The sequence below is a fragment of the Sphaerodactylus townsendi genome, linkage group LG15, assembly GCF_021028975.2.
Source record: "Sphaerodactylus townsendi isolate TG3544 linkage group LG15, MPM_Stown_v2.3, whole genome shotgun sequence".
NCBI lineage: Eukaryota > Metazoa > Chordata > Lepidosauria > Squamata > Sphaerodactylidae > Sphaerodactylus > Sphaerodactylus townsendi.
In genome coordinates, this window is record NC_059439.1 from 3,586,366 (window position 1) to 3,610,129 (window position 23,764).

The 23,764-nt window shown below is 43.5% G+C and overlaps 2 protein-coding genes across 2 annotated transcripts; one reads left to right on the forward strand and one right to left on the reverse strand.

Annotated features, from left to right (window-relative positions):
- Window positions 1–192: 192 nt before the first annotated feature.
- Window positions 193–20,616, reverse strand: IMMT (inner membrane mitochondrial protein). Its single transcript, XM_048517353.1, has 14 exons — window positions 20,491–20,616; window positions 18,127–18,194; window positions 16,111–16,297; window positions 14,636–14,759; window positions 13,597–13,728; window positions 11,181–11,288; window positions 10,437–10,573; window positions 9,047–9,150; window positions 8,579–8,714; window positions 7,631–7,760; window positions 3,900–4,123; window positions 2,828–2,959; window positions 2,166–2,295; window positions 193–1,151 (listed from the first exon to the last, which is right to left on the reverse strand). Exons 1-14 carry the CDS (start codon window positions 20,530–20,532, stop codon window positions 544–546), a joined length of 2,262 nt encoding a protein of 753 aa, XP_048373310.1. The 5' UTR covers window positions 20,533–20,616; the 3' UTR covers window positions 193–543.
- On the forward strand, window positions 20,401–23,314 carry MRPL35 (mitochondrial ribosomal protein L35). The gene is made up of 4 exons (XM_048517358.1): window positions 20,401–20,840; window positions 21,471–21,608; window positions 22,652–22,796; window positions 23,002–23,314. The coding sequence occupies exons 1-4, from the start codon at window positions 20,593–20,595 to the stop codon at window positions 23,188–23,190; spliced, it is 720 nt and encodes a 239-aa protein (XP_048373315.1). The 5' UTR covers window positions 20,401–20,592; the 3' UTR covers window positions 23,191–23,314.
- The last annotated feature ends 450 nt before the right edge of the window (window positions 23,315–23,764 follow it).

The window sequence follows — 23,764 nt, forward strand, 5'->3', positions numbered from 1 at the left end:
CCGGCACAGGTTGAACAGCTTTTCTTCCATGTGGTCCCTCACAGAAAAAGGGGAAGCGCACAGAATCTTCATCGCATTCATTCCTTCAGATCATCACTAGAATGCCATCTTGCCAATACACAGATAATACTTAGGTTTTCTCCTTTTTCAGTGTACAGTTTTATATAATAAATTAAAAAAGCATGAGCCTGGTTTTGTACACTTTTCATTTAATTGCACCAAGTAGCAAATCAATAATAGTTGTTACAAACATTATTTCAGTTGGATCATAAGCCCAATCGGTAATACCTGGATATTTAAAATAATCCAAATCCCTCCCCCCAAAAGCATTCCAGTTATGACAAATGGCTGGAAAAGGCTACAAACGCAACAGGTGATAGGCCTCACAACAGTGCAAGAAGCATCATCCACTGAGTGTTATTGCACTTATAGCCTATGATGCTTTGGAAGAGTTCAGGTCTAGCCTCTGATTCCCGTCTCCACAGTTAGCAACTTTGCATTTGACTGGTTGTAAAGACAGTCATTCTTCACCCGTGACCTCCATCAGTCCACCTGTGTTGTTCCTAAGCCCACTGCACTGGCATAGGCTGTCAAGATATCCACTACTTGTTTTGTCTCTAAGGTCATTCGAGCTTCGTTGAGCCAGTCCAGCGCTACTCTCCTGGACTCCCCTTTCAGCTGATTGACAAACTTAGCTGCCAGCTCCAGGTCTCCATGCTCGATGCAGTAGGAGGCGTAGGAGAGGAGTTTGAAGGTACCCAAATCTTCAGGCCTGAGCTCAGCAGGGGGCTTTAGCTGCTGAGGGTACATCAAGAGGAGGGACTGCAGGTAAGACAGGAGGTAGTGATACAAGCTGTTTTGGGTTTCATCTATCAGGGCCACCCGCTTTGCCAGCTTTTGGACCCTGTGGAAGCGTGCCCTCAGCGCCTCTTCTGTGTACACCCCTCGGCTGAGCGATTCCGGAGGGAGGGCAGCTGTTAATGCCTGGGTGAACGTGTTCTCCGAACAGCTTGCTCGGATGGCTTCCACTGCGCCTTCCAGTGGTTCAGTGGGACTGTCTCCAGAAGAGGTCTTCAAGCTTTGCTTTAGTGCTTCAACTGAAAGCCACAACTGATGAGCCTTTCTGGCCTCTTCCTCAGCAACAGCATGACCTGCAACCCATAAAGTTTAAAGGTGGGGAAAGTGAATGTACATCACATCTGTTATCTGGGCAGTGCCGTTATCACTAGGTCAGTTGTGTAAGAACACCCGGTTGATTCATGACTGTGGCAAAGCCTAAAAGCCAGTGAACATCTGATTACAAGCATTACACCAGTACTCCTATATCTATCCTAAGCCTTAGGGACACATTTATTCAAAGTGGCCCCATATTTCTGGATGCTGCCAAAGCACATGAACCAGGAAGAACATAACCATATACTGGTGCCAATAACTCTCACTGCTCTGCCAGGCAAAATCATGCCGTTTCATCCTGTCCACCAGTGCAGAGGCTGGGAACTCCACTTTTCTTTCTCTAGAATGGTTACAGTCTCTTGCCTCACAGGAGTGTCCCTCTTCTGCCTCCTCAGTTGGACTTTGGAAGTTCTGACTAAAGCCCTTGCTCTCTGTTTGTGGATCATAAAAACAGACAACGTTCTCGAGCCAGCTCAGCCAACTGAGGACAGGTAGACAGCCTCTCCCCATATTTCTTTTCTCTTACAAAGGCCTTTCTCCTCTCCTTTAAGTTCTTCTCATTACCACTTCTTGTGGCTGATTCCTGGCGCAAAATTCTTACCCAGCCAGAAATGTGACTTTTCCATTTTATCTGATTCTTCGTGAGCACATCCTACCAAACACGACATCTTCACTGTTTCATGCTTGAATACTTTTGCCTTTTCCATGCATGTACCCCTAATATTTCCCTCAGATAAACCACATTTTGGAAGGCTGTTTCATGGTTACTGGTAGGCTATCAGAAACACTGTGAGCTACACACTATCCATGTAAAGATCCTTAAGCCACAGGTTCTACTCTCCCTGTTCTCTGGCAACTGGGTCAGTTTTCCAAGCTAACCGGTGGAAGTGGAAAGAGGGTTTCCCCTGAAAATTAACTCCCCCAAATCGGTTGGGATAATACATGAAAAGTATATGTGATAACAGAACAAAATGGTTCCCCAAAGCACTCACTTTCCACAGCCTGCTCAATTCCACGTAGCCTGGCATAGGCTGTATTGATGTCCAGAGTGAAGTTATCAAGCTGTTCCTGAACTTGGCGCTTATACTGCATTTCTTGTTCACTGAGTTTTTCTGACAGGTTCTAAATGAAAGAAACAAAAACCTAGCTATTAGCAGAAAATTACCATGAAGAAGAAGAAAAACAAATGAGAACCAGTTTGGAGCATGGTGAATTTTTGGTCTCCCCCCTTTTTTTAATGGATTGAGGATGGGAAGAGAGGGGACAACTCAAATTTCAGGCAACTTCTCCAGCAACATTTAAAAGCAATTACGAATCTAGATAGCTCCACTAATCTTGCCTAAGTTAGGGAAACCAATCTGGTATTGTTTGCTCCCAAAGAGGTCAAAAGACCTCTAAACTTAGTTTAGCTAACCTTAATGGAGATAAATACACAGATGGCTGCTGCAACCAAAAGTTCCTTTACATGACAGCAAGTTCAGCGGCAGCTAATGAGATTTATCTGACATACAACCAACCATGGTTTAGGACTGAACTTTCAGCAAAGACTTTTAGACTTTCTGAGGAAGAAAGCTGATTTATATATATTTATTATATTTAAATACCGCCCTCCCCAAAGGCAATGGCTCTTCCCAAGACTACTCTTTTGCCCCACCTTGCCAAACTCCAGCTTGAGTTCTTGCTCTTGGATTTTGATAACATCCCCCAGATGATCGGTGTGAGCAGCAGCTTGCCGGCGCAGCTGAGTCCTCATTTCATTCTCCATAATTTCTCGGACTTCTTCAATCTGGCAAAAAAAGTCATCAAGAGTTATGCCTTGGCACACTATGTTACCTGACAAGCTGTCATGGCTGAGCACAGGGGGGAGAGGCAGTCTCACAGGTATGAGGGTCCTGATGGGCTTTGTATGTGGCAGCTAATACCTTAAATTGAGCCCAGTAACTGATAGGCAGCCAGTGCAGAATGGGGGTAACATGCATGCTCTGTTCTAGCTCCTAGCAATAGTGGGCAGTAGGATTCTGCACCAACAGGATGTTCTAAGTTGATTCTGAAGTGAGACCAATTTTCAGTAGTCTAGCTGTGGTGTTGATTTAGGTGGCCAGATCAGCCGTATCAAGGTAAGAAGACACCTTTGGGGCTATGCTGAGTTGAAAGAAAGTCTTTTTAGCAGCTAGATTATTGCTTCTCCGATAATAACGCTGGGCCCAGTATAATCTAAAAGGCTTTTAATTCAGTCTAAGGGTCAGCTGAACTCCATCAAAAGGGGGGGACAGGACATAATGTTCTTCAAGATCTCCACCTTCCCAATCAGCATAACCTCCATCTTTCCAGGGTTTAGTTTCAATTTGTTCACTCCAACCTACCACAGTAGCCAGGCAGTTATTCAGTACCTCTCCCATACCACTTGCATAAGGATATATAGATCTGAGTAAAACCTACATATCTAACCAGTCTACCTGTCTCTTTTACCACATGGCTACCCTGGCGACATCAACCCCACCCAACAGAAACCATAAATCAACTGTATCTTCATGGCATAGATAAATTTTACAAAAATCAAAGAATGTGGATATTTTGCCTTCCAGCTTATTATTATTTGTTGCTTTGTTTCTGGTGGAGGGATAACAACCAGAATCCTTAACTAAGAATTAAAACCCAGAGACTTGTTTTCCTCTCCCTTTCTCTCCTTGCCCCACAAAAAGAGAATGTTCAAATGCACCAGTTACCTTCTTTTCCTGTTCCATTTGGATCTCAGTCTTATGACGTTCTAAGGCTTTGGTCACAGCTGACTCAAAAGACTTTTTGTCTTCTAGTTTCTGCTTTTCCAGGGCTGCCTCTACATGCTGTTGTTCTCTGACTCTCTGCTCCGCCAGCTCCTTATTCAACTGGTCAATACGTCGATGAGCATGGGCAATTAGAGAGTTCAAGTCATCGGCTGTCAGTCCATCAGCTGAAGAGAGCACAATATTAGAACTAAAGCCACTGCGGGAAAGGGCAGATTTGCCTGAGTGGGCACTTGACTGCTCCAAAAAGTGCAAAATACTGTCAGATGCATGTACATATTCCTCTGCATTCAGAATCCAGGAAGCAATCAAGGACTACTATTTGGACAAAATAGGGCTGCCCATTTGAACAGAAATCTTATTGGAGCAGATCATCTAGCTCCCATCCTGTTCCACACAGTAGACAAAGAGAGTTCCCTGAAAAGCAAGTGGTAGAGGACCAGCCCTCCCCCTGCTCCTGCCCCCCCCAACACCAATGTTCAAACTCAGCTGTCACAGATCACGTCCCCAAAAGCCACTAATCGGTGCCATGAATCCCGCTTTGAAGTCATCAGAGGGTCAACTAAAGCATACAATTTATTCAGTGGTGGGATCTGAAGATTTTAGTAACAGGTTCCCATGGTGGTGGGATTCAAACTGTGGTGTAGCGCCAATGGGGCTGGAAGCGGAGGCACCTTTGATGAAGTGCGGGGCATTCCAGAAGCGGGGCACTGTAGCAAGGACCACCAGCCACTCGCGCCCGGTCCTTGAGGCCCTGAGAAATCCGAATGCACGCAGGCGCAGGCTGCCACGCACGCCGGTGCACCTCCTGCTAGACTGCTTCAAGTTCTGTGCGCTACTGCTGAGAGGAGGGGCGTAACTAAGGCAAAAATCCCGTGGCAAAATCACCAATTAGTAACCCCCTCTTGGCACACACAAATAATTAGTAACCTACTCTTGGGAACCTGTGAAAACCTGCTGGATCCCACCTCTGAATTTATTGTTTGTTTACTTATTTATATTCCACTTTTCTCCTCCAATGGAGAGCTGAAGTGGCTTAAATTTTTTTCCTCTCATATATTTTATTCTCACAACAACCCAGTGAGGTAGGTTAGGCTGAGAATGTGTGGCTGGCCCAAGGTCACCCAGTGAGCTTCCATGGCAGACTGGGGATTCGAACCTGGGCTTCTACACCACGTTGGCTCTTATCCATGCGTCAAACTGCCTCTTTCGCTAATTAATTTATTTACCTTACCTTATTTACTTAGATAAATTTATTAGCCACCTTTCTTCCAGATGGAGTCCAAGGCCGCTTACAATGTTTATAAAGTATGCAAAACTGATTTCATTAAAAGCACTAAACCACAATTTAGGTCGGCTTTAATCCAAACTGTTCCTAAAGATCAAAAATAAGAAGGGAGGGGGCAGGAGCACCTCCCTCAGGTGGTTGTTTCCTAATCACTGGAAAGGCTCTTTGGCCCCTTCCGCACATGCAAAATAATGCGTTTTCAAAACACTTTCACAACTGTTTGCAAGTGGATTTTGCTATTCCGCACAGCTTCAAAGAGCACTGAAAGCAGTTTGAAAGTGCATTATTCTGCATGTGCGGAATGAGCCTTTCTCTCATGTGCCCCCCAAAGCAGCTTCTTTAAATGATGGGACAGACTGGAGGACCTCGACCTGTGGCCTTAACTCTCGGGCAGGAACATATGGGGAAAGACAGTCCTTAGAACATAGGAGCCTGCTGGATCAGTCCAGAGTCCATCTAGTCCAGCACTCTGCTACTCGCAGTGGCCCACCAGGTGCCTTTGGGAGCTCACATGCAGGATGTGAAAGCAATGGCCTTCTGCTGCTGTTGCTCCTAAGCACCTTCAAACATCCTGGTCCCAAGCCATGCTAATGGATATACAACATGGGATGGTTCACTTCATAAGCCAATCTAGGTCACCCCAAAGTGTGGTAGTGTTGGTTTGGAAGAAAAACTTCTATTTAGAGATGCGGCTGTTTTCAAAGATTGTTCATCCGACTAGGACCATGATACAGAGAGGGTTGCATTTACCTGGACTCCCTGCCCTACAAGAGCTTTCCAAGAAAAAACCCTATAGGACCTTCACATCTCCTTTGTTTCAAAAAGTAGATTAGAGATTTGGTGGAAGAGATTTTTTAATACCATACAGAATCAACACATGTCAGTATTTCACTCGCTGCCTTCCCACCCCTCAGCATTCTGCCACCTTTCATGAGAATACGATTGACTTTCTTTCGCTTATGAAATCTGGGAGAAGACTTAATGTAAATTAATGGTTCACAATATTTCAGCACCGCCTAACAGCTTTAAAAAAGTCTTCCCTTCAGTAACCCTGGAGTACCACTGCGAGCAGTGATTTCACAGGCAAGCCGTTTTTGTGGGGGTAGTTTGCCATTGCTTTCCCCGGCTATTCTTTACCCCCTAGCTATGAGCTAGGTGCTCATTTACCGACCAAGAAATGGATGGATGGCTGAGTTGACCATGAGCCAGCTGCCAGTATATCTGACCCACAGGGAGTTCGAACTCCTGATCGTGTGAGTGGCAGTGCAAGCATTTAACCACTACGCCACGCGGCTCCTACCCAACAGCTTTAAGGTTGAGCTAAAAAGCATTAAAAATCTTCATCAAGATTATCTACAGAGTGGTTCTATACTGAAATATTCATAATCCATATGGTTCCTCGGAGCATTCCCTGGTGCTGTCCAGCTGTCTGAAAATGCTGCACAGAACTGAGCTGTCTGGGATATTACGCTGCACCAGTTTGGTGGCGGACACGCATGCAGCTTACAGGGAATGTTCTTTATAACAGAAAACATAAAGTTAAATGCAGCACATTTTGCAGGTTTTCCAGAAGAACAAAATTTAAGATCCCACTCACCTGTTACTAAAAGTTACAAATAATTTTTAACTTTTTCTTTTTAGTTCAATTGGATACTAACCTTATAACATCTGTAGCGCTGCTCCTTAAAAAGAAAACTATACTTCACTGCCTTTCTCACTGGGACAAAAAACCAAATCTGTCAATTTGGTATTTAAAAAGTGGGGAACAGCATTTGGGAGTTCAATATAGAAGACAAATGTTATGTTTCTGCAAAATGATCATGAGAAAAAAATATTTAATCACTTAGACCTTCAGGCATGAATTTCTCCTTGAAAGGGAAACAGGGACTTGGCACATTGCTTTCAGAAAAGACTCTAACAAAGATAACTGCCGTAAGAGGGGAATTAAAAAGGTTTCAGAGGAAAGGGGAAGCTCCAGGTGACCACAAGAGATTCTCTGGAATAGCTGCTACTGACCAAACAAGAAAAACTCTACAAGAGTAATAGCAATTTGTTTAAATAGCTGATGTTTCGTTATTGTTCTTGGTGAATTTGCTGTTGTTGCTCTCTCAATTGGAGGTTTTTTAAATTTAGATGTAGTTTAAGTAAAGACCTTATATACCACCAGAATTTGTGTAACACCAGTCTTTAAAGAACTGTATTGTCACCTGGCCAAAAGAGCTAAGCAAAGACACTGTCCCAAAATTAAAGAGTTCAGTTGTTATAGCTTTCAGAGGGAAAAAAATCGAGAAAATGTCAATGCAAGTATGCTTCCTCCTTTCAAAATTGTGACCTGCTCACAGAATTGCTACAGCTTAATATTATCTTTCATTAGCCTCTTACTTACTTAGCCCCTTCCGACCAGGTTGTACCTCCGGAGTCACACTATTCAGCTCTTTCTGAAATTCTTCCCTTGCAATGGCTACAAGTTCACGATACTGAGCAATTATTTTAGCTTCTGATTGGGCTGCCTGCACCTACAAAAGAGAGATAGAAAATTAGAAACTCTGGGAACGTCATGAGTTTTTGATTTGCAATCTGTATCTATCACTACTATCAAAGCATCATAAGACAGCCACAAGGAAAATACTGCAGCAACTATTCAGATGGAAAATCATCCCCAAAAACTCAGCTACACAGGCCCATTTGCTACATACGTCAGCTCCTTTCTTTGCACTATACATCAGTTGGCACTAGAAACACCACAAAAACAGACTCTTTGTGCTAAAAGTGTGCTAAAAGTATACATTGTGCTAAAAGTATACATTGTAGGTACAAGAGATTTATTTCTACCCTCTGTAATACACCTCTGAAGATGCCAGCCACAGATGCAGGCAAAACATTAGGAACAAGATCTACCAGACCACGGCCACACAGCCCGGAAAACCCACAGCAACCAACAGATATAAATTTTAAGGTCATATACCAGCTTTGCCAAAATAGGGCAATCCAGTTTCTTATTGTGTTCATTCCCAAGCCTTTTCATATTATATTTATTAACTAAACATCAATTATTTATAAACTAACATTGTAAGCATTTTCTGCATTGATTCGATGACAGCTTCCCAGAATAACGGGATTTGGACTCTCTTACAGTGCACATTTAAAAACAGGATTATCAGAAATTCTCAATGAATTGGGGGGGAGGGGGAAGCTATAACATAAAGACAAAAGAATGAATGCCAAACACTGGTTTCACAAAGCAGCAAGAACAAATCTCTGCCCTCAAACAGGAAAGATACGGCAGTTTTGAACAAATACAAAGGACAGACGTTCTTATCAAATAAAAACTTACCTTTTTCACCACACCGTCCAGGTCAACAATCATACGATGAAGTTTATCCTCAGCAGCCAAGATGTGAGATTTGGCCCCAGAAATTTGAGATCTCTTGGAATGCTCTATCACCCCTTTCATTTTCTCCAGTTCTTCTCTGATCAAAACCAGAAGCTATCAGTTAGCTATGCCAATAATCACCATTTGTTCGCAAGAAGATGGGAAAGGATCAAAAAGTTCACCCATTATTCGTTTTTGTGATAAAGATAACATGAACAATGAAAAATGGTTTTAAAAGAGACCTGGAGACCAAACCCTACAAGGAAAGGTTGAGGGATTTGGGAATGTGGGGTCTGGAGAAGAGGAGATTGAGAAAGGACATGATTGTTCTCTTGAATCCATCTATGAAACCTAGAAATAATTCCACTGAACCTATACAATGTTTGAACGAAGCGACCTTATTTGAGTCAGACAGCTTCATATGCTTACTTGGCTTTTAAAAGGGCATCTGCAGCTTCATCCACAGCTTTACGACGATCCTTCAGGGTTTCCTCCAATGTCCGCCATTGAACAGCCTTTTTCTCACTTGGAATCTAGCAAAAGGTAGATTCATTCTAATGATTTCAGGTAAGAGTAATAAAAACAGGTAGTTAAAAAATCCACGTTTATTACCAAAATTCAGCGGCTGAATAAATAGATCTGCAATTTCTCCATCACTGGAAACTATAATGGAATGAGCCATATATTGATTGTGGAGTATTTTTTTTCAACAAGAACACAGAATAATGTTTCGTGTATATCAGAACACAACAATCAGGAAATTCTGGAGTACAGATTTCAATTTCCACATTACTTTTAACATTAGACCAGTTTCCTACAGGACATGCAAAAGTCTCTTACTTCCACTTGAATGCTCAGTAAAATAAGAGCTTGGAATACAAGAGCTAGGAAAACATATCCCAACTGACACAAAAATCTTCAAAAGGTAACAGCAAAACATTAAAAGGGAAATACAGCTATCTCCACAATGTAAACAAAAAAATCCCAGCAGCAGGACAGGTTCTAGCCTAGAGGGTTTTGATGTCCTTCTTCAAATGAGACTTCCTTGTAAGTCTAATACTCTCCTCTTGTTCGGATGAAGGGGGCATCAACAGCAATAACTGAATCAACTTGAACGAGGCCAGTCTGAATTTCTGCACCAGTTTTATACCCTCCATCCAAGGGAAGTTTGTGCTATGAAAATATCATTTTTACAGAGCTTAATAACATTCAAAGGAACTGTTCAAATAACCAAACTAGCAAATATGCAGCAGATGGTTGGTAGACAGAATTTTTGTGAAGTCATCCTTGATGAAAGGGTCCAAATACCTCTATGAATAGAAGATACCTGATATTGCCACATGCAGTCCCTTATCCACCTACTTAACACAGAAGATTTATCTTTATTATCAATTCATTGCTTAAAGGGATTGGGGCCACATGGGTGTCCGGAGGGCACTCTCACTCTGTGAAGATAAGACAGAGAGTTCCTTCCGTATTTCCCAACATGATAAAGCCTTGTCAATTACACAAGCATATTTGCATTCTCCTGTAAGTTGTTTTTTAAAATTAGCTAACACATACAAGTTCCATTCTTTTGCTAAGCCAGTTAACAGCACTGCCATGCAGCTATCAGAGCTTGCAAGGATAGTGCAGCCACAGAGTAATGACACCAGATTCAACTCCCACCCCTCATCCATGGGGCAGCCAAAGCCTCTGTCCACCTTACTAACCTCCCAAGGTGGTTGTGGAATATAAAAGGTATACTGCCCTGAGTCCTTAGAGGAAGAGAAGGTTTTAAGAGATAAAATGGGGACACTAGAGTGTCACTTCCACCTACTTCAGTATTATCCATCGCCTCTTGTAATTTCTGAGCATGAGTATTAACAGCTTGCACAGCAGCCTCCTGAAGCGTAATGGCTTGTAGGGTCACACGAGCAGTGCTGCTCAGAGCACTTTCCAAGGTTGCTGCAAGAGCTGGGGAGGGAAGAAAAAATGCCAATCAAATCTGTGTCACACTTCAGCTGACTAGCTCTGTCCTACACTATATTTCCTCTTCAGAAATCTGCAGAAACAGATCCAAGCGTTCTACAGTTAAGATTCTGTGGCAAGGTAACGGGAGGGAGCAGCAGCGGCGTAGTGGTTAAGAGCAGGTGTACTCTAATCTGGAGGAACCGGGTTTGATTGCCTGCTCTGCCACCTGAGCTGTGGAGGCTTATCTGGGGAATTCAGATTAGCCTGTGCACTCCAACACATGCCAGCTGGGTGACCTTGGGCTAGTCACAGTTCTTCTGAGCTCTCTCAGCCCCACCTACCTCACAAGGTGTTTGTTGTGAGGGGGGGAAGGGAAAGGAGTTTGTAAGCCCCTTTGAGTCTCCTACAGGAGAGAACTCTTCTTCTATGCAAAGGCCTATTCACCTATTCAAAGGCCTATAGAGAGCATCAAAGCCTTGAGTATTGGCCTTCTTATTCAACAGGGAGTTTCTAGGTATCTGCATAGCAACACACTACCTAGGTCTCTGCATTCCAGCCACACACAGCCCTCAAAATTGTGGAGTGAAAAACATTTTGTTAGTCTACATACCTGAAATCTGCTCCTGCTCCTCTTTATCTTGTTGGGCAAGACGAGCAGCAACTTCCTCGGGTGCTCTCTCCTTTATAGCATGGGAATCCCCACAGTCACATTCTCCACCTAGTCAAAGCAAGAATAAATGCAAACCCCTGAAACTGTTAGCATTTCACTAATGAAATGGAGATTTTCTTGTTAGACTATGAATCCAAGCGGTGCCATACAAACAGATCTCACCGCATTCCAAAATTAAACTGGTCCCATCTGGAAATAAATGGTTCGGTTATGGATTAGATTTCAGTCATAATTAGAGTATAACTGTACTCTGTATCACCAAAGGCAAAAAAAAAATTGCCACATGTTGGACTTTGTTTTGAAATGCTCCGTGTGGACCCTAGTGTCTACCTAATGAGGTAGGCACTAGGACCCAAACAGAGCATTCTAAAACAAAGACTGTCCAGAATGTGGCAAATGAATTTACTATTTTGTTTTGTTTTTTTCTTTTGGTGAGACAGAGTGAGACCAGAGATACAAAACCTTAAAGCAAGCTCATTTGGCAAGGTCACCACATAAATGGTGTCAGATTCAGCCAGTAGAAGTCAGATTCAGCCAGTAGACTGGCAGTCACCCACCTCTGATCTAAATACAACAGGGGCCGCGTTTTTAGCAGACTATATGAGAAAGTAGTTTGAATTCGCAGTTAATACAGACGGATAACTGAAAGGACATATTATTTGATTTCAGCCCCTAAAGGTAGTGACTGACTGATCTGATTTATACTCACACCTTTCCCTTAGAGAGGCTTCCAACAATCAACACATAAAATATAAATACTATCTACATTTGTAAACATAATTCTAACCTAAAAAATCCCAATTTATAATTTACAGATTAAAAAGGTGCCTTATGCTATATAGCCACTATAGCTGGACTGTCTTTTATTGATTAGGATTGGTCTAGTGAAAACAGATAACAGAACAACCAACCAAGGAAAACTCACAGGTCCAAGATGTACATAAAGGAGTAGGAGGAGGAAAATTAGGGAGGGGGAAATAGTGAGAAAGGAAAAAAAAGATAACGGGAAAAGAAGGAAAAAAGGGAAAGCCCAAACTAAGAAGGAAGGGCAAGGAAGGGAGGCCAGCTGATCTACATGACCATTGCAATTCTCAAAAGTATGCCTGGGAGAGCAGCTCCGTCTTACAGGTCCTGCAGAACTGAGCTAAGTCCCTTAGGGCCAATTAAACAGAGTTTCATCATAAAGGCCCTGGCCAAGGACAGCCAGACAATTTTGGGCCAGGGACCACTAAAAGGGTGTTACCAGATGAGATCAATGGTCTCTGAAGTTACATAGGAGAGGTAGTCTCGCAGATACAATGTTCTCAGACAATTTAGGGTTCCGAAGGTTAGACCCAAAACCCTGAACCTGATTCAGTTCTCAATCTGGAGCCAGTACAACTGGCAGAGCACAGGTTGTATGACACCTCTCCAAGGGGCCCCAGTAGAGACCCACACCACTGTGTTCTGGACCAGCTGGGGTTTCCAGAGGCAACTGCCAGGGTATCTCTGCATAGAGCAAGTTACAACAGTCCAGTCTAGAGGCGATCACTACATGAATCACTGAAGCCAAGAGCAAGGGACAGGTAAGAGATCAACTACCAAGCTTGTCAGAGATGGAAAAATGTCATTTTTGTGATTTTGGTCTCCTGTATTTTAAGACCTATAGAAGAGGTTGTTTGATTGAGCGATATTCCTACGTATCATCTGTGTATTGATGGGAAACTCCTGACTAGCTGGGTGAAGGGGCAAATATAGATAGGCACATATAGATAAGACTGATGAGAGAACTGTCTCTTGTGGTACTCCACACATCAAAGGGTGTTGCTGAAGCTCTTTCTCAAAGAGCCACACTCTGCCCTCAGCCCTGGAGCAATGAGACCAGACATTGAAAGACTATCTCGCATTCTCCAGTGTCAGTGATATCAGTTATACCTGAATGGAGAAAGCGGAGATGCTAAGAACTTCTCTAATAGATGTCAGATACCAGCAAGCAAATAGAGACTAATTAAAATGATTTAGCACCTGTGGCAAGAAGAAAACTTTACCAATAAATAAGCCTATTATAACTTATAGTGTACAGGCATAATAAACAACCAGTGATCTTTGCAAAACCGCCCGGAGCCCCTCGGGGATAGGGCGGTATAAAAATCTAATTAATAAATAAAATAAAAATAAGTAAAACAAACTACAAACTCATAAGATAAAAACATTACTAGAAATATTTTATAACACACTGAATCATTCTGAATAGAAAATGCCTGGGACTCATCAGTTTGCAACCTATGTAAAACAGATCTAGCACTTGGCATACTTTTTTTTTTGCTTCAGAACATCACGTCACAAAACATGCAATCTACTGACAAACAAGCAATACCCAAGCCAGGATGTTTGTGAATTCCTTCCGGATGTGAAGGCCCTTTACCCTGTTCCTCCTCTTGCATCCCTGGAGCTGGAACTGACAAAGCTTCACCAGTTGCTGCTATTATCTGTGCTACTTCTGCCCCTGCTGTAAATACAAACAAATGTAAATTGCAACACGATAATACAATTGTGTTTTGGTCTACGAAACAGAGATGCTTCTGAAAACAGTACAAAATCAGAGATGACACAGGAACTAATATTCCACAAGCTAGCATCCTTTCACACTCAATTCCCCTTAGACATATTCAAGGATATATTAGGTGAAGACTTGAGACCAAACTTCTCCTGTATGCACCATGCAATTCTACCATACAATTCTGTTGACAATGAACCCCATCCAAGAAGGGGGGAGTATCTGCTTTTGGGAGCAGAGTGCGGGCAGATTTGCCCTCCCTGGGGTACTTATTCCAGTGGGAAGCAATCCCATAGGCACGCGGCCACTGCCACACTCCCCCCCAGCGCTGGTACACAGCGCCAGCAATCCCAGTGCCCCTGCCATAGTGGAGGTGGGGCAGGGGCAGGCCAAGGGGAGGAGCTGATGTTTGTCAACTCCCTCCTGGCCTTTGCCAGTGTTACACCAGCAAGCTAAAGTATAGACTTAAGCCAGCCTTTTGGCTGGTGTAAATCCACTGCTGTCCATTGAGGCTTCTCGGCAGTAGGGAGACTGTTGCACTTTGCGGGCCTCCCCACACTGCTTTGAAGCCTCTCTGGTAGTGGCAGCACCACAATGCACAAACTCCAGTGTGAATGCGGCTAAATGTCTCACACATACAGTATAGTCATCTGTTATAAAGCTGTCCTGCTAAATGACAAGCTACCAGCAAACTTCTCTTAATTAACAAAAAGAGAAACTATAACATAAGTCTATAACACGGAATTATAAAATGATAAACACTTTCAAAGCCTAAAATCATAAAATCCTTCATAAATGTCTTATACCCCCCGTTCCTCCAACTTTTATAAGGCTCATGACCATTGTGTCTTGAAATCACCTTCTTTTTCTTCACTAGCAGTTGAGGGAGCCTCAGTTTTACTCTTTGGAGGTTTGACCACAGGTTGTTTAGATTCTTTCATTACCTCTCCTACAGAGGAGATTTTTAGTGGGCCTGGCTGCATCTGTAAGAGAAATGTATTTCACTTTGAATTGCACACTTACAAGAAGGCACACAATATTCTTTCAAGAACTGGCAACAAATAAGAAAGTGAACTGTGGGATCTGTATAATCTATACATGTAAAAGAACTGAAAGTCAGCATTAATCAACAAAATAAACAGAAAAGAAAAAAGTTTATATGATTATCCAAGTGTTATAATTTTTTAAAAACCAGCACGGGAATACAAAAGCAGTTCCTTAATTTAAGACAATTTAATGTTTTTGGCATTCTGTCATTATAAAGTCTGAACTTACTATTTGGACAGAAAAAAAACAAACTCTGATGGAGCATTGCCAAGTTGACAAAGTTGAGGATCACTGCCCCTTTCCCTTCACCCCCACGTCTTTCAGAATATGCACCCTTTTGGCAACTCAGAATGTGCATTCCTCAAAAAAACAACAACACACATTTAGCAAAGGGGAGACCACCTCTCCCCTTGGTAACAGTGAAATTCCATGGTATATTTCTGAAGTGAAGAGGTTTCCATTATGGGCAACAAGGCCAGTAGAATATACAGTTGAATATATATTGGGTTGCCACATTGAGGAAAAGGCTGTATTCAGACATCACTCAAACTTGTGTTTGCTAATGATAAGAACCAGCTTGGATTTTTTCCCCTGCAGCTGATATGCCTTCTTCACTCTTGGAACCGAGATGGACTTCTTCATTTGGAAAGACTTGATCTAACCACAGTTTTGTAAAACATCTGAATTTGGGATCCAGGAAAAACTAGGTATCCTCTACCTGTGTTTGCAGGCTAGGTAAAAGTCTTCCTTCCTTGTCTAAGGCAGTGTATTATATTGTCTGCCTAGGAGAGCGATCAATACGGAGCACCAAGCAGGAGACCCACAAGGACAGCAGACGGTCATCTTATTTGCCCCTAAATTCCCCTCCTCCACCATTTCCGCCTTCCCTTTCCTGATCATCCCACACACTCTTTCTTTTTCCTACTTTCCAGCTCTCCTTCCCAAATGGCCACTCAGAACTCAGTGGGCATTCTTCTCTTAAAGCTACAGTCATTGTTCCTATTATTTGGGGAACTTTAAACCTCCAGTCTATTTTTTCTTTATTTGAATTTTTTTCTGCAAACCAAGGACTTTCTTCAGCTTTGTAGAGAAATCCCTGCCTGTCCCTCACTCCATCTTGAAAATGTATTAAACATATCCTATATAGCATGGTTCAGAATATATGATAGAGGTGTTATACAGTTTACTCAGATATGGAAAATACTTTCAATACCTTAACATGTAGCATAAGCAATAACTGAATTAACCCAAGCGACAAACACATTAAATAAAAAAGAAGAAACTTACTGGCTTCTTTGGTGCTGGAATATAAGGAGGGTGACCAAGAGCCATTTCAAAAAGCTTATTGGAAAAGGGGATGGCTTTCTCTACGTTTTCTCGAAAGCTTTGATCATAGTTAGCATACAGAATGGTTCCACCTAGTCCACCGCCAACAACCAAGACACTGGCTCCAATGATCTTACCTACAGAAACACTGTTAATAATAAAACAATGAAAGAAATTTCATACATATGTCAAGACCACCACAGAAGAGAAACTACTGGAGAAAAGAAAATCAAATAAATCTTAGAACATGTCTCTATATCCAGTAAATACAAATGGCTTTCAATGTATTCAAGGCAGTTCTCTATTTATTCCAACATGCAATATGTTTGCTGCTCAACCAGGCGGGGGGTGGGGGGTGGATCATGCTTCCTGAACACATTTTACAGGAGAAGACTGTGACAGAAACCCTAAAACCTCACTCAAGGTGAAGACCACCACATAGAGTGCCTGGGATCTTAGATCGCTGGGGTTTATGTTAGATAAAATAACCCATTCATTCCCATTCCAAGTTTGGCCCAGATCATTTGTCAAGGAGGTTCAAACCCATTGCCAGATGCTTGATGGGGTTGGGACTACATTTTATAAGTCTCTGATTGGTAACAGCAGACTCTGATATCTAGAAATGGGGCTTTGCATGGGATTTACTAAATTGGCTTGTCACTCATAGAAAGGCTGATGTTTGAGATTTTTCATTTGCCTTCAGCAGAAACTAGGGTTCAGAAAAAGTTGGGTAGGGGTTAAGGTCTTGTTACTAAAAGGAACTTTGTACATGCACTGAAGAACCTGCTACAGCCTAAGGAAAGTGTAGTTAGATGAGTTAGCTCAACTGTACTGTTTTTTATTTTGGAATTCTGTTAATTGTGTCCTTGTGCATTTTTGCCACATATTTTGTTTTGGCTTTTCCCACTCCTTTCTGAACCCAACCATTCTCTGCCTTTTTTCTCTCTTTTATAATAAATTTTATTTTATAACAACCTCTTTTTTAGTCCCAATTGGCCATGCTGACAGATGGGAATTGTAGTTCCTGAACATCTGGAGAGCCGCAGGTTCCCTACCCCTGTTCTAGGGTTTACATCCTACTCCCTTTTTTATTGTTCTAGTACTGCACTAGAAGGATACTTCCTCAGTAGATCTAGATATTTTCAGGAGGTCCCTGAGTGGTGGCAGTGGTGGCAGCTGGGTACCTTCCAAGAAATCCTTGGTTGAAGAGAGTTTCCCTCCAAGGGAAAGGAATTCCCACTCCACCCACTTGCTTACATAACTAAGACTACCACCCATATACAAGCACGAGTGTTTGATTGAGAAAAAGCAGAACTCCTGTAGAGATCCATGAATGTGAAACTCCACTGATCAAATGGTTACATGTCTTGTCTCACACCAAAGGAATTTTGAATTTTTTCAAAAGAAGACAGATGAGTTGCAGGCGAGAAATCTGCTAATCTGAGTTTTTTTAAAAAAAAATGCCACGACAGTTAATTGTCAACAGAATTATTTTAAATTAATTATTGCTCTTCTTAAGTTTTAAAAATAAAGAATAAAATTCAGGGAGCAGACATTACCTGTCTACATTAAACCCACAAGAAAGTTCTTATTATACCCACAAGAACAAACTGCAATAAAACACAACCTTCGGGGGGGGGGGGGGGGGAAGCATCTGTGATAATATCTTTTGAACAGAAATTACTTTCACCTGACCTTTCTATCCCAGGGATCGCAACAGGGACCTTATGAATGCAAGGCAAATGGTCTACTATTGAGACAAAGACCCTTCAAGCTAGTAGAATGAAAGCTCCACTGAGACAATGGAAAAAAGAACTCGAAGTATGATGGGGTCTTCAAACTATGGCCCTCCAGATGTTCACAGACTACAATTCCCATGAGTCCTACCACTTGGCCATGCTGGCAGGGGCTGATGGGAATTGTAGTCCATGAACATCTGGAGGGCCATAGTTTGAAGACCCCTGTATGAATACATACCCATGTTCGCCAGATGTTGCATATCCACGACACAGACGTAACAGATGGGGTGAACCACACAGACAAGTCTAAGGAGAAATGCAATAAAGTATGCTAGTTAATAACAGGTATACTGAATCCTACTTATTTAGAATTTTGTTTATGCTTCATCTCCAATGAGGCAGCTTACAAAACAAAACATAAAACCTTAAAAAACTGTTAATTAAAGCCAAATACTAAAATCCCAGCCAGAACATAGAATCACAGAACCCTGAAAACCTTAAAATAAATTTTAAAATTAGACAGAGCATGAGAGTTTCTTTCCACCAGTAGATAAAAAGGCAGTGTAGTGTTTTTCCGGCTGCTTCAGCATTTTCTCCAACTTTTTTAGTAAGCAAGGTGAGAGAGATGTGGGAAACAGGGCATGTCACCCACACTCCCTCCCCTCCCCCCCTCCCTTGCATGCCACCCCTCACTCCTTCCCCTCCCTCCCTCCCTTTGCATGCCACTCTTCCCCCTCCCACCCTTCCCTCTCCCTACGCTAGGGTGGGTGGGCCATGTCCAGATGCTGGGCCCCCTCCCTCCCCCCACTTGCATGCCACCCCTCACTCCCTTCCTCCCCTTCCCTTGCATGCTACCCCTCCCCCTCCCTCCCCCTTCCTCCGCTAGGGTGGGTGGGCCATGTCTAGATGCCGGGCCCCTCCCTTGCATGCCACCCCTCACTCACTCCCTTCCTCCCCTTCCCTTGCATGCCACCCCTCCCCCTCCCCTCCCCCTTCCTCCGCTAGGGTGGGTGGGCCATGTCCAGATGCCAGGCCCCCTTACTCCCCTTCCCTTGCAATCATCCTGGCTCTCGAGATAATGGAAATCTTTGCAAAACATTTCCATAGTATGCCCTGCCCACATAGCCAAAGAAGACACAACCCGATACAAGGACACCTTCTTTCACTTATGGGAAGTGAGCAAAAAAAAATGTTGCTCAAAGATCAAGTTTGGATAAACAGGAACACTTTTACCTGGAGCTGATAAGTTAGTAGTATGAACACCAGGTGGGCCTCAAAGATATTTCACAGATGAGGTGCCAGACCCAAAAATCTCTGGTTGTCACCTGCCTCACTGCTGAAGGCAGGATATGAGGAGCAGAGCTTATGAACCAGATTTTAACAGATGAACAATTTGGAAAGATGTAACATTTCACATGCCTGGTCCCCAAGTCATTTACAGATTTTAATACAAGAACCAGCACTTGCCTTGGATTCTCTTGCCTTCTCTTGTCTCCAACCCAGAAACACAAATAAGTTACAAAACTATTTTCAGCTGATGCCAGTCACTTAAGTGAATTATAATAAATTTGGATAAAATCCAATCCCCATGGATAGCTATCTCACCTTGCCTACTAAAAAAGCAGGAGGAAATGCCGAAGGAGCCAGAATGGCCTTCCAGCTACTCAAATCTGTCTCAGACTCTGGCCTGGGGATTATATTGTGATTCTTTTTTAAACATCATTCCTATTCAGTTTGTAAGAGGGTGCCCTTGACTACAAGACAGGCTCATAACGTAAGCTGTCCTCATCTTCAACCTTTTCAGTTTTACGTTAGCCTTTCAAAGGCATCAAACCACTGGCTTTATGGTCGGACATAGAGGTGTCAAATTTCCAGCAATCTTGATTAAAACAGCGTGTGTTTGGAGTAGGGAGGGACAAAAACACATGTGGGCGTGCGCATGTGTCAAGCGCCGCCAAGTCTATTCCGCTTATGCGGACACTGTGGTCATTTTTATGTGCTTGTGGTCTGCTCTGCAGGGAGCGTTCATGCCCACGATGGAAAGCGCCACAGCTGCGCAGCAGCAGCACTGCTAGCCCCCGAATCCGCGTCCTCTGGCGCACGGCCTTGCTCCGGTCCATCGGCTGCTCTCCAGGAAACGAGTCTCGCCGGCTTGGAAGCGTCACGAAAGGAAGCCCCGCCGAGCTGCTCAGGGGCGAACTTGGCCTGGAATCGCTGCAGCGCCTTCTAACCCCCCCCCCCCCCCTTTGCCTTAATCGAGACTGCCGGACGCCGCTGAGTCCGCCCCCCCCCCCCCCGGTGCCCCAAACACTCGGCTCCCCAGGCCGCGGGCGGGCAGGCAGGCCGGCCGGCCAACTCCTCCCGCGATGCGCTGAGGGATCCGCCCGCCTCCGGAAGACCCCCCCCCCCGTCGTGGCCCAGAGTCCCAAGGAGCCCAACACCGCCAACGCCCTTTGGGCGCCTCCGCTGACTACCCCTTCAGCGAAGGGCCCTCCTCCGCCCTCTGCTCCGCGCGAAGGACGCGGAGGTCAGCGCAGCCCCCCTCCCTCCCTCCCTCCCTCCCTCCCTCCACCCACCCACGTGCCGGCTCCGCGGCGCTCACCCGCACGGCCGCGCCCCGCACACGCTGGCACAGCCGCAGCATGGTCGTGGCGGCGGCGGAGAAGCCTGGCGACGCCCGGCCAACCGACGCCTCTCGCTGCGCATGCGTCACAGCCACTCTGGGACGGCGGGCACGGCGAAAACGCCGGCCAATCCGCAGGGAGAAGGGCGGCGCGAGGGCCGATGGGAAAAGAGCCGGCTCCCCGGGTATAGTGCGCCTGCGTGGAAAGAAAGGCCGTCGCAGTTGACATCGTCGTTTGCTCTGTTTTGTCCTCCCTCCCCTGCCGTAGCGCTGCGGACCAGAGGGAAGCCGCAAGATGGCGGCCTGGGCGTTGAGGCGCGCCGCGACGGGTAAGTTGCTCACCCTGAAGGTCGCCGGGTCAGTCCCGCGGACCCCTCGCGGCACATTTACCCCCGCCGTGGCCGGCCTGCCTCGAAGGAGGCAGCCATGGGCAGGGTACCCCTGAACCCGGCGGTTTCCCACTTAGAAATGCTGAACCTCAAACGACAAAAATAAACGTTTCTCATTTGCCCAAGAAACCTATATCTCTGGTTACTATAGAAACACAGATTGGCATTTACCTTCTAGTCTCTCCCATCCCTAAATAAATAATAATTTAAAGCATAAAGTCCCATAAGTATACTCACCAGTTTGAATCCTTTTCCAGATTCATTCCTCTCTACATCTACCTCGCTAGCAGTAAAAGAGTATATTTGTCCTCACCAGCTCCTGGTCCTCACTGGTTGAGTTTTCTGTGTGTTCAGGTATAGCTTCCCTTTAATGGTCCCTAAATAGTCAACACTTTCAGGTGGCTGCTTACTTCTGTCAGACGATCAAATGGTAAGAAGCCAGATTGCAGCCTATATATAGCTCCCTGGCCAGAGTACCTGCTTCACTCCTTCCTTCTCACAATATTTTCCGCTTCTTTCCTCAGGGTTTTATAAATCTTTCAATTCTTTGGTCCCTTTGGCCCTTAACAGCACTTGCAGAATCTACCCTATTTCTGGGCTGTCTACACTTTGTATCAAGTCGGGGCAGCTGCTGACAACCTCTACTAAAAAACTACTTCCATCTATTGGCAGTGTTCCTTGTGGACATCAAGTCTCAATTTTGAACAGGTAAGCAAATTATTTTAACACAATTGTATACTTTTTCAAATACATTCTTGCTCCCCAACTATGTCTCTGCAGGAGCTAGTCTTTAGCATACAATATTAGTTAAAAATCACATACCAAAATAGTAAACATACTGTTACTATAACTGCTGCAACTGTTCTCTATCTTCCTTGTCTGCTGCCATTTTAGTTCTTTTGTGTTGCAAAGGGAATGTTAGCATAAACTAATATTATTGTTATTAGTAAAAGTATAACCTTATACTTATACCTTGGTCTTTGAATCTGAAAATATGGAGAAATAGATAAATGCAAGTTAGCACTGAAGACATAATTCTTGTGAGACGATTCTAGGTACGTGACAAGCTTCCATTTAAATGGAAGCAAAAACCTTTGCTTCCATTTGTGGAAACAACAGGAGTGGAGAATTCTAGCAGTTTATCACTCTGGTAAAGGGTGCCTGCCTTATATAGCAGTTTTCGTTCCTAACTTTTGTGACTTAGTCTCATGGGCTTTCAATATATCACAGATGGAAATGAAGTTACAATGACACCTGTTTCTCCAAAACAAGGAAAGTGCTTCAAATTTGCACTGAAAGACAATTTATCTTGACTGTATTTCTTTTCACAGTATCAAAATTCCTTCCTTCACTAAACACAAAAGAGCAAATGCCAATCCCTGTCCACTTTGTAAGGATCCTTATAGGATATATTAGAGCCCAGCATCTCCTATGTATTCCAATCACAGTGTGCTGACACAAACCGCTGCAGAAAACAGAAGGCTTGTGCATATTTTCGGTCCAGCCCTCCTCTTCAAAGAATTGGGGCGGGGGGGGATTCCTTCACTCATAATGGACTGGCTTGAGCCTTGATACAACCAAATCTGTTTAATAAAGTTAGCTAAAGGTATCTGATGTTTGATATCTATGAAGAGACTGGTGAAATGCCTGATTTTTCTTGCTAGCATACAACTTTTGTACTCCTTATGGGATTTTATGAGTATTGTATACCAGAGTTTTGTCTTCATATCTTCTTGTTTTGTCAAATGCAGCATTACACCCCTGGTACCAAGTGTCCTTCATCAGCAAGTAAGGACTCTTATCAAGTTCAGCTTACGAAAAGGAAAAAGGAAAACTGTAAAAGCCGTGGTTCATAGGTTTCTCCGTTTGCACTGTGGCCTTTGGCTGAGAAGAAGGGTAATATTTTATTTTGTGTTGTTATCTTAGCTTCATGTGTATGTAAAGGTGAGAGAGGGCATTAGAAAGTGTGGAAGGTAATAACATGGAGGAAATATACCTGGCTGTATGAAGTTCTGCTTAGTTAAATAATAATGTCTGTTTTGTAAATATGTAATATGTAAATATGTAATATGACTTTGAATTCTTTGCTGTTTATTAACAGGCTGGTTATAAGAAGAGGCTGTGGAAAAAAAATGCTAGGCGGAGAAAGCGTTTGAGGGAACAAGTGTTTTGCAATAAAACCCAATCCAGGCTCCTTGATAAAATGACCACTTCCTTTTGGAGGAGAAGAAACTGGTATGCCAATGATCCCTTCCTGAAGTACCACGACCGTACAAATCTTCGATTGTAAACTGTCGAATATACATCAATTCATGCAGCATGTGATGTTCATATGTTAATCCAAAAGTAATTCGTATTGATCACTTGTCCTTACAATCAGATATATTCCATTAAAATACTGGGGAAAAACCCAACTACTAGTTGTACTTTAAACGTTTAGATTTATAGGTGGTGGATTTTCTGAATTAAAGGTGATACACATCTCCCTGACATTCCGCTCCCCCTAAGACCCTCCCCTACCTGGATGATGGGGGTACTGTTTGTGTAATGCTTTCAACAATTGAGCGGCCTTCACTTTTGTGGCGTCAACCCATTCATTAAAACCTTCTGGGAAATGAGTCCAGAACACCAGGTACTGGAGATGGCCCGTATAATCTCAAGAATCCATGATAAATGCCACTTTGTGATGCGTATCTTCTCCAATCCACTTGGGTGGGGCCACAACAAACCCTGGATGCCAATGATGTGCCAGGGGCGCTTTTTTCAGCAAGCTGCAATGGAATACAGGGTATATACCATATAAATTATTTGACAGTTCCAGTTCAGTCGCCACAGGATTGATAATCCATTGCACTTTAAGAGGT

Coding starts and splice junctions, on each gene's coding strand:
- IMMT (XM_048517353.1), bottom strand. CDS start 20,532: ATGCTGCGGCTGTGCCAGCGTGTGCGGGGCGCGGCCGTGCGG. Junction 11,289..13,596: donor TCACAAACATCCTGGCTTGG/GTATTGCTTGTT, acceptor TGCTTTGACTAG/GTGGAGAATGTGACTGTGGG. Junction 10,574..11,180: donor GGAGCAGGAGCAGATTTCAG/GTATGTAGACTA, acceptor TTCCCTCCCCAG/CTCTTGCAGCAACCTTGGAA.
- MRPL35 (XM_048517358.1), top strand. CDS start 20,593: ATGCGTCACAGCCACTCTGGGACGGCGGGCACGGCGAAAACGCCGGCC. Junction 21,609..22,651: donor CAAGTCTCAATTTTGAACAG/GTAAGCAAATTA, acceptor TGTCAAATGCAG/CATTACACCCCTGGTACCAA. Junction 22,797..23,001: donor GCCTTTGGCTGAGAAGAAGG/GTAATATTTTAT, acceptor GTTTATTAACAG/GCTGGTTATAAGAAGAGGCT.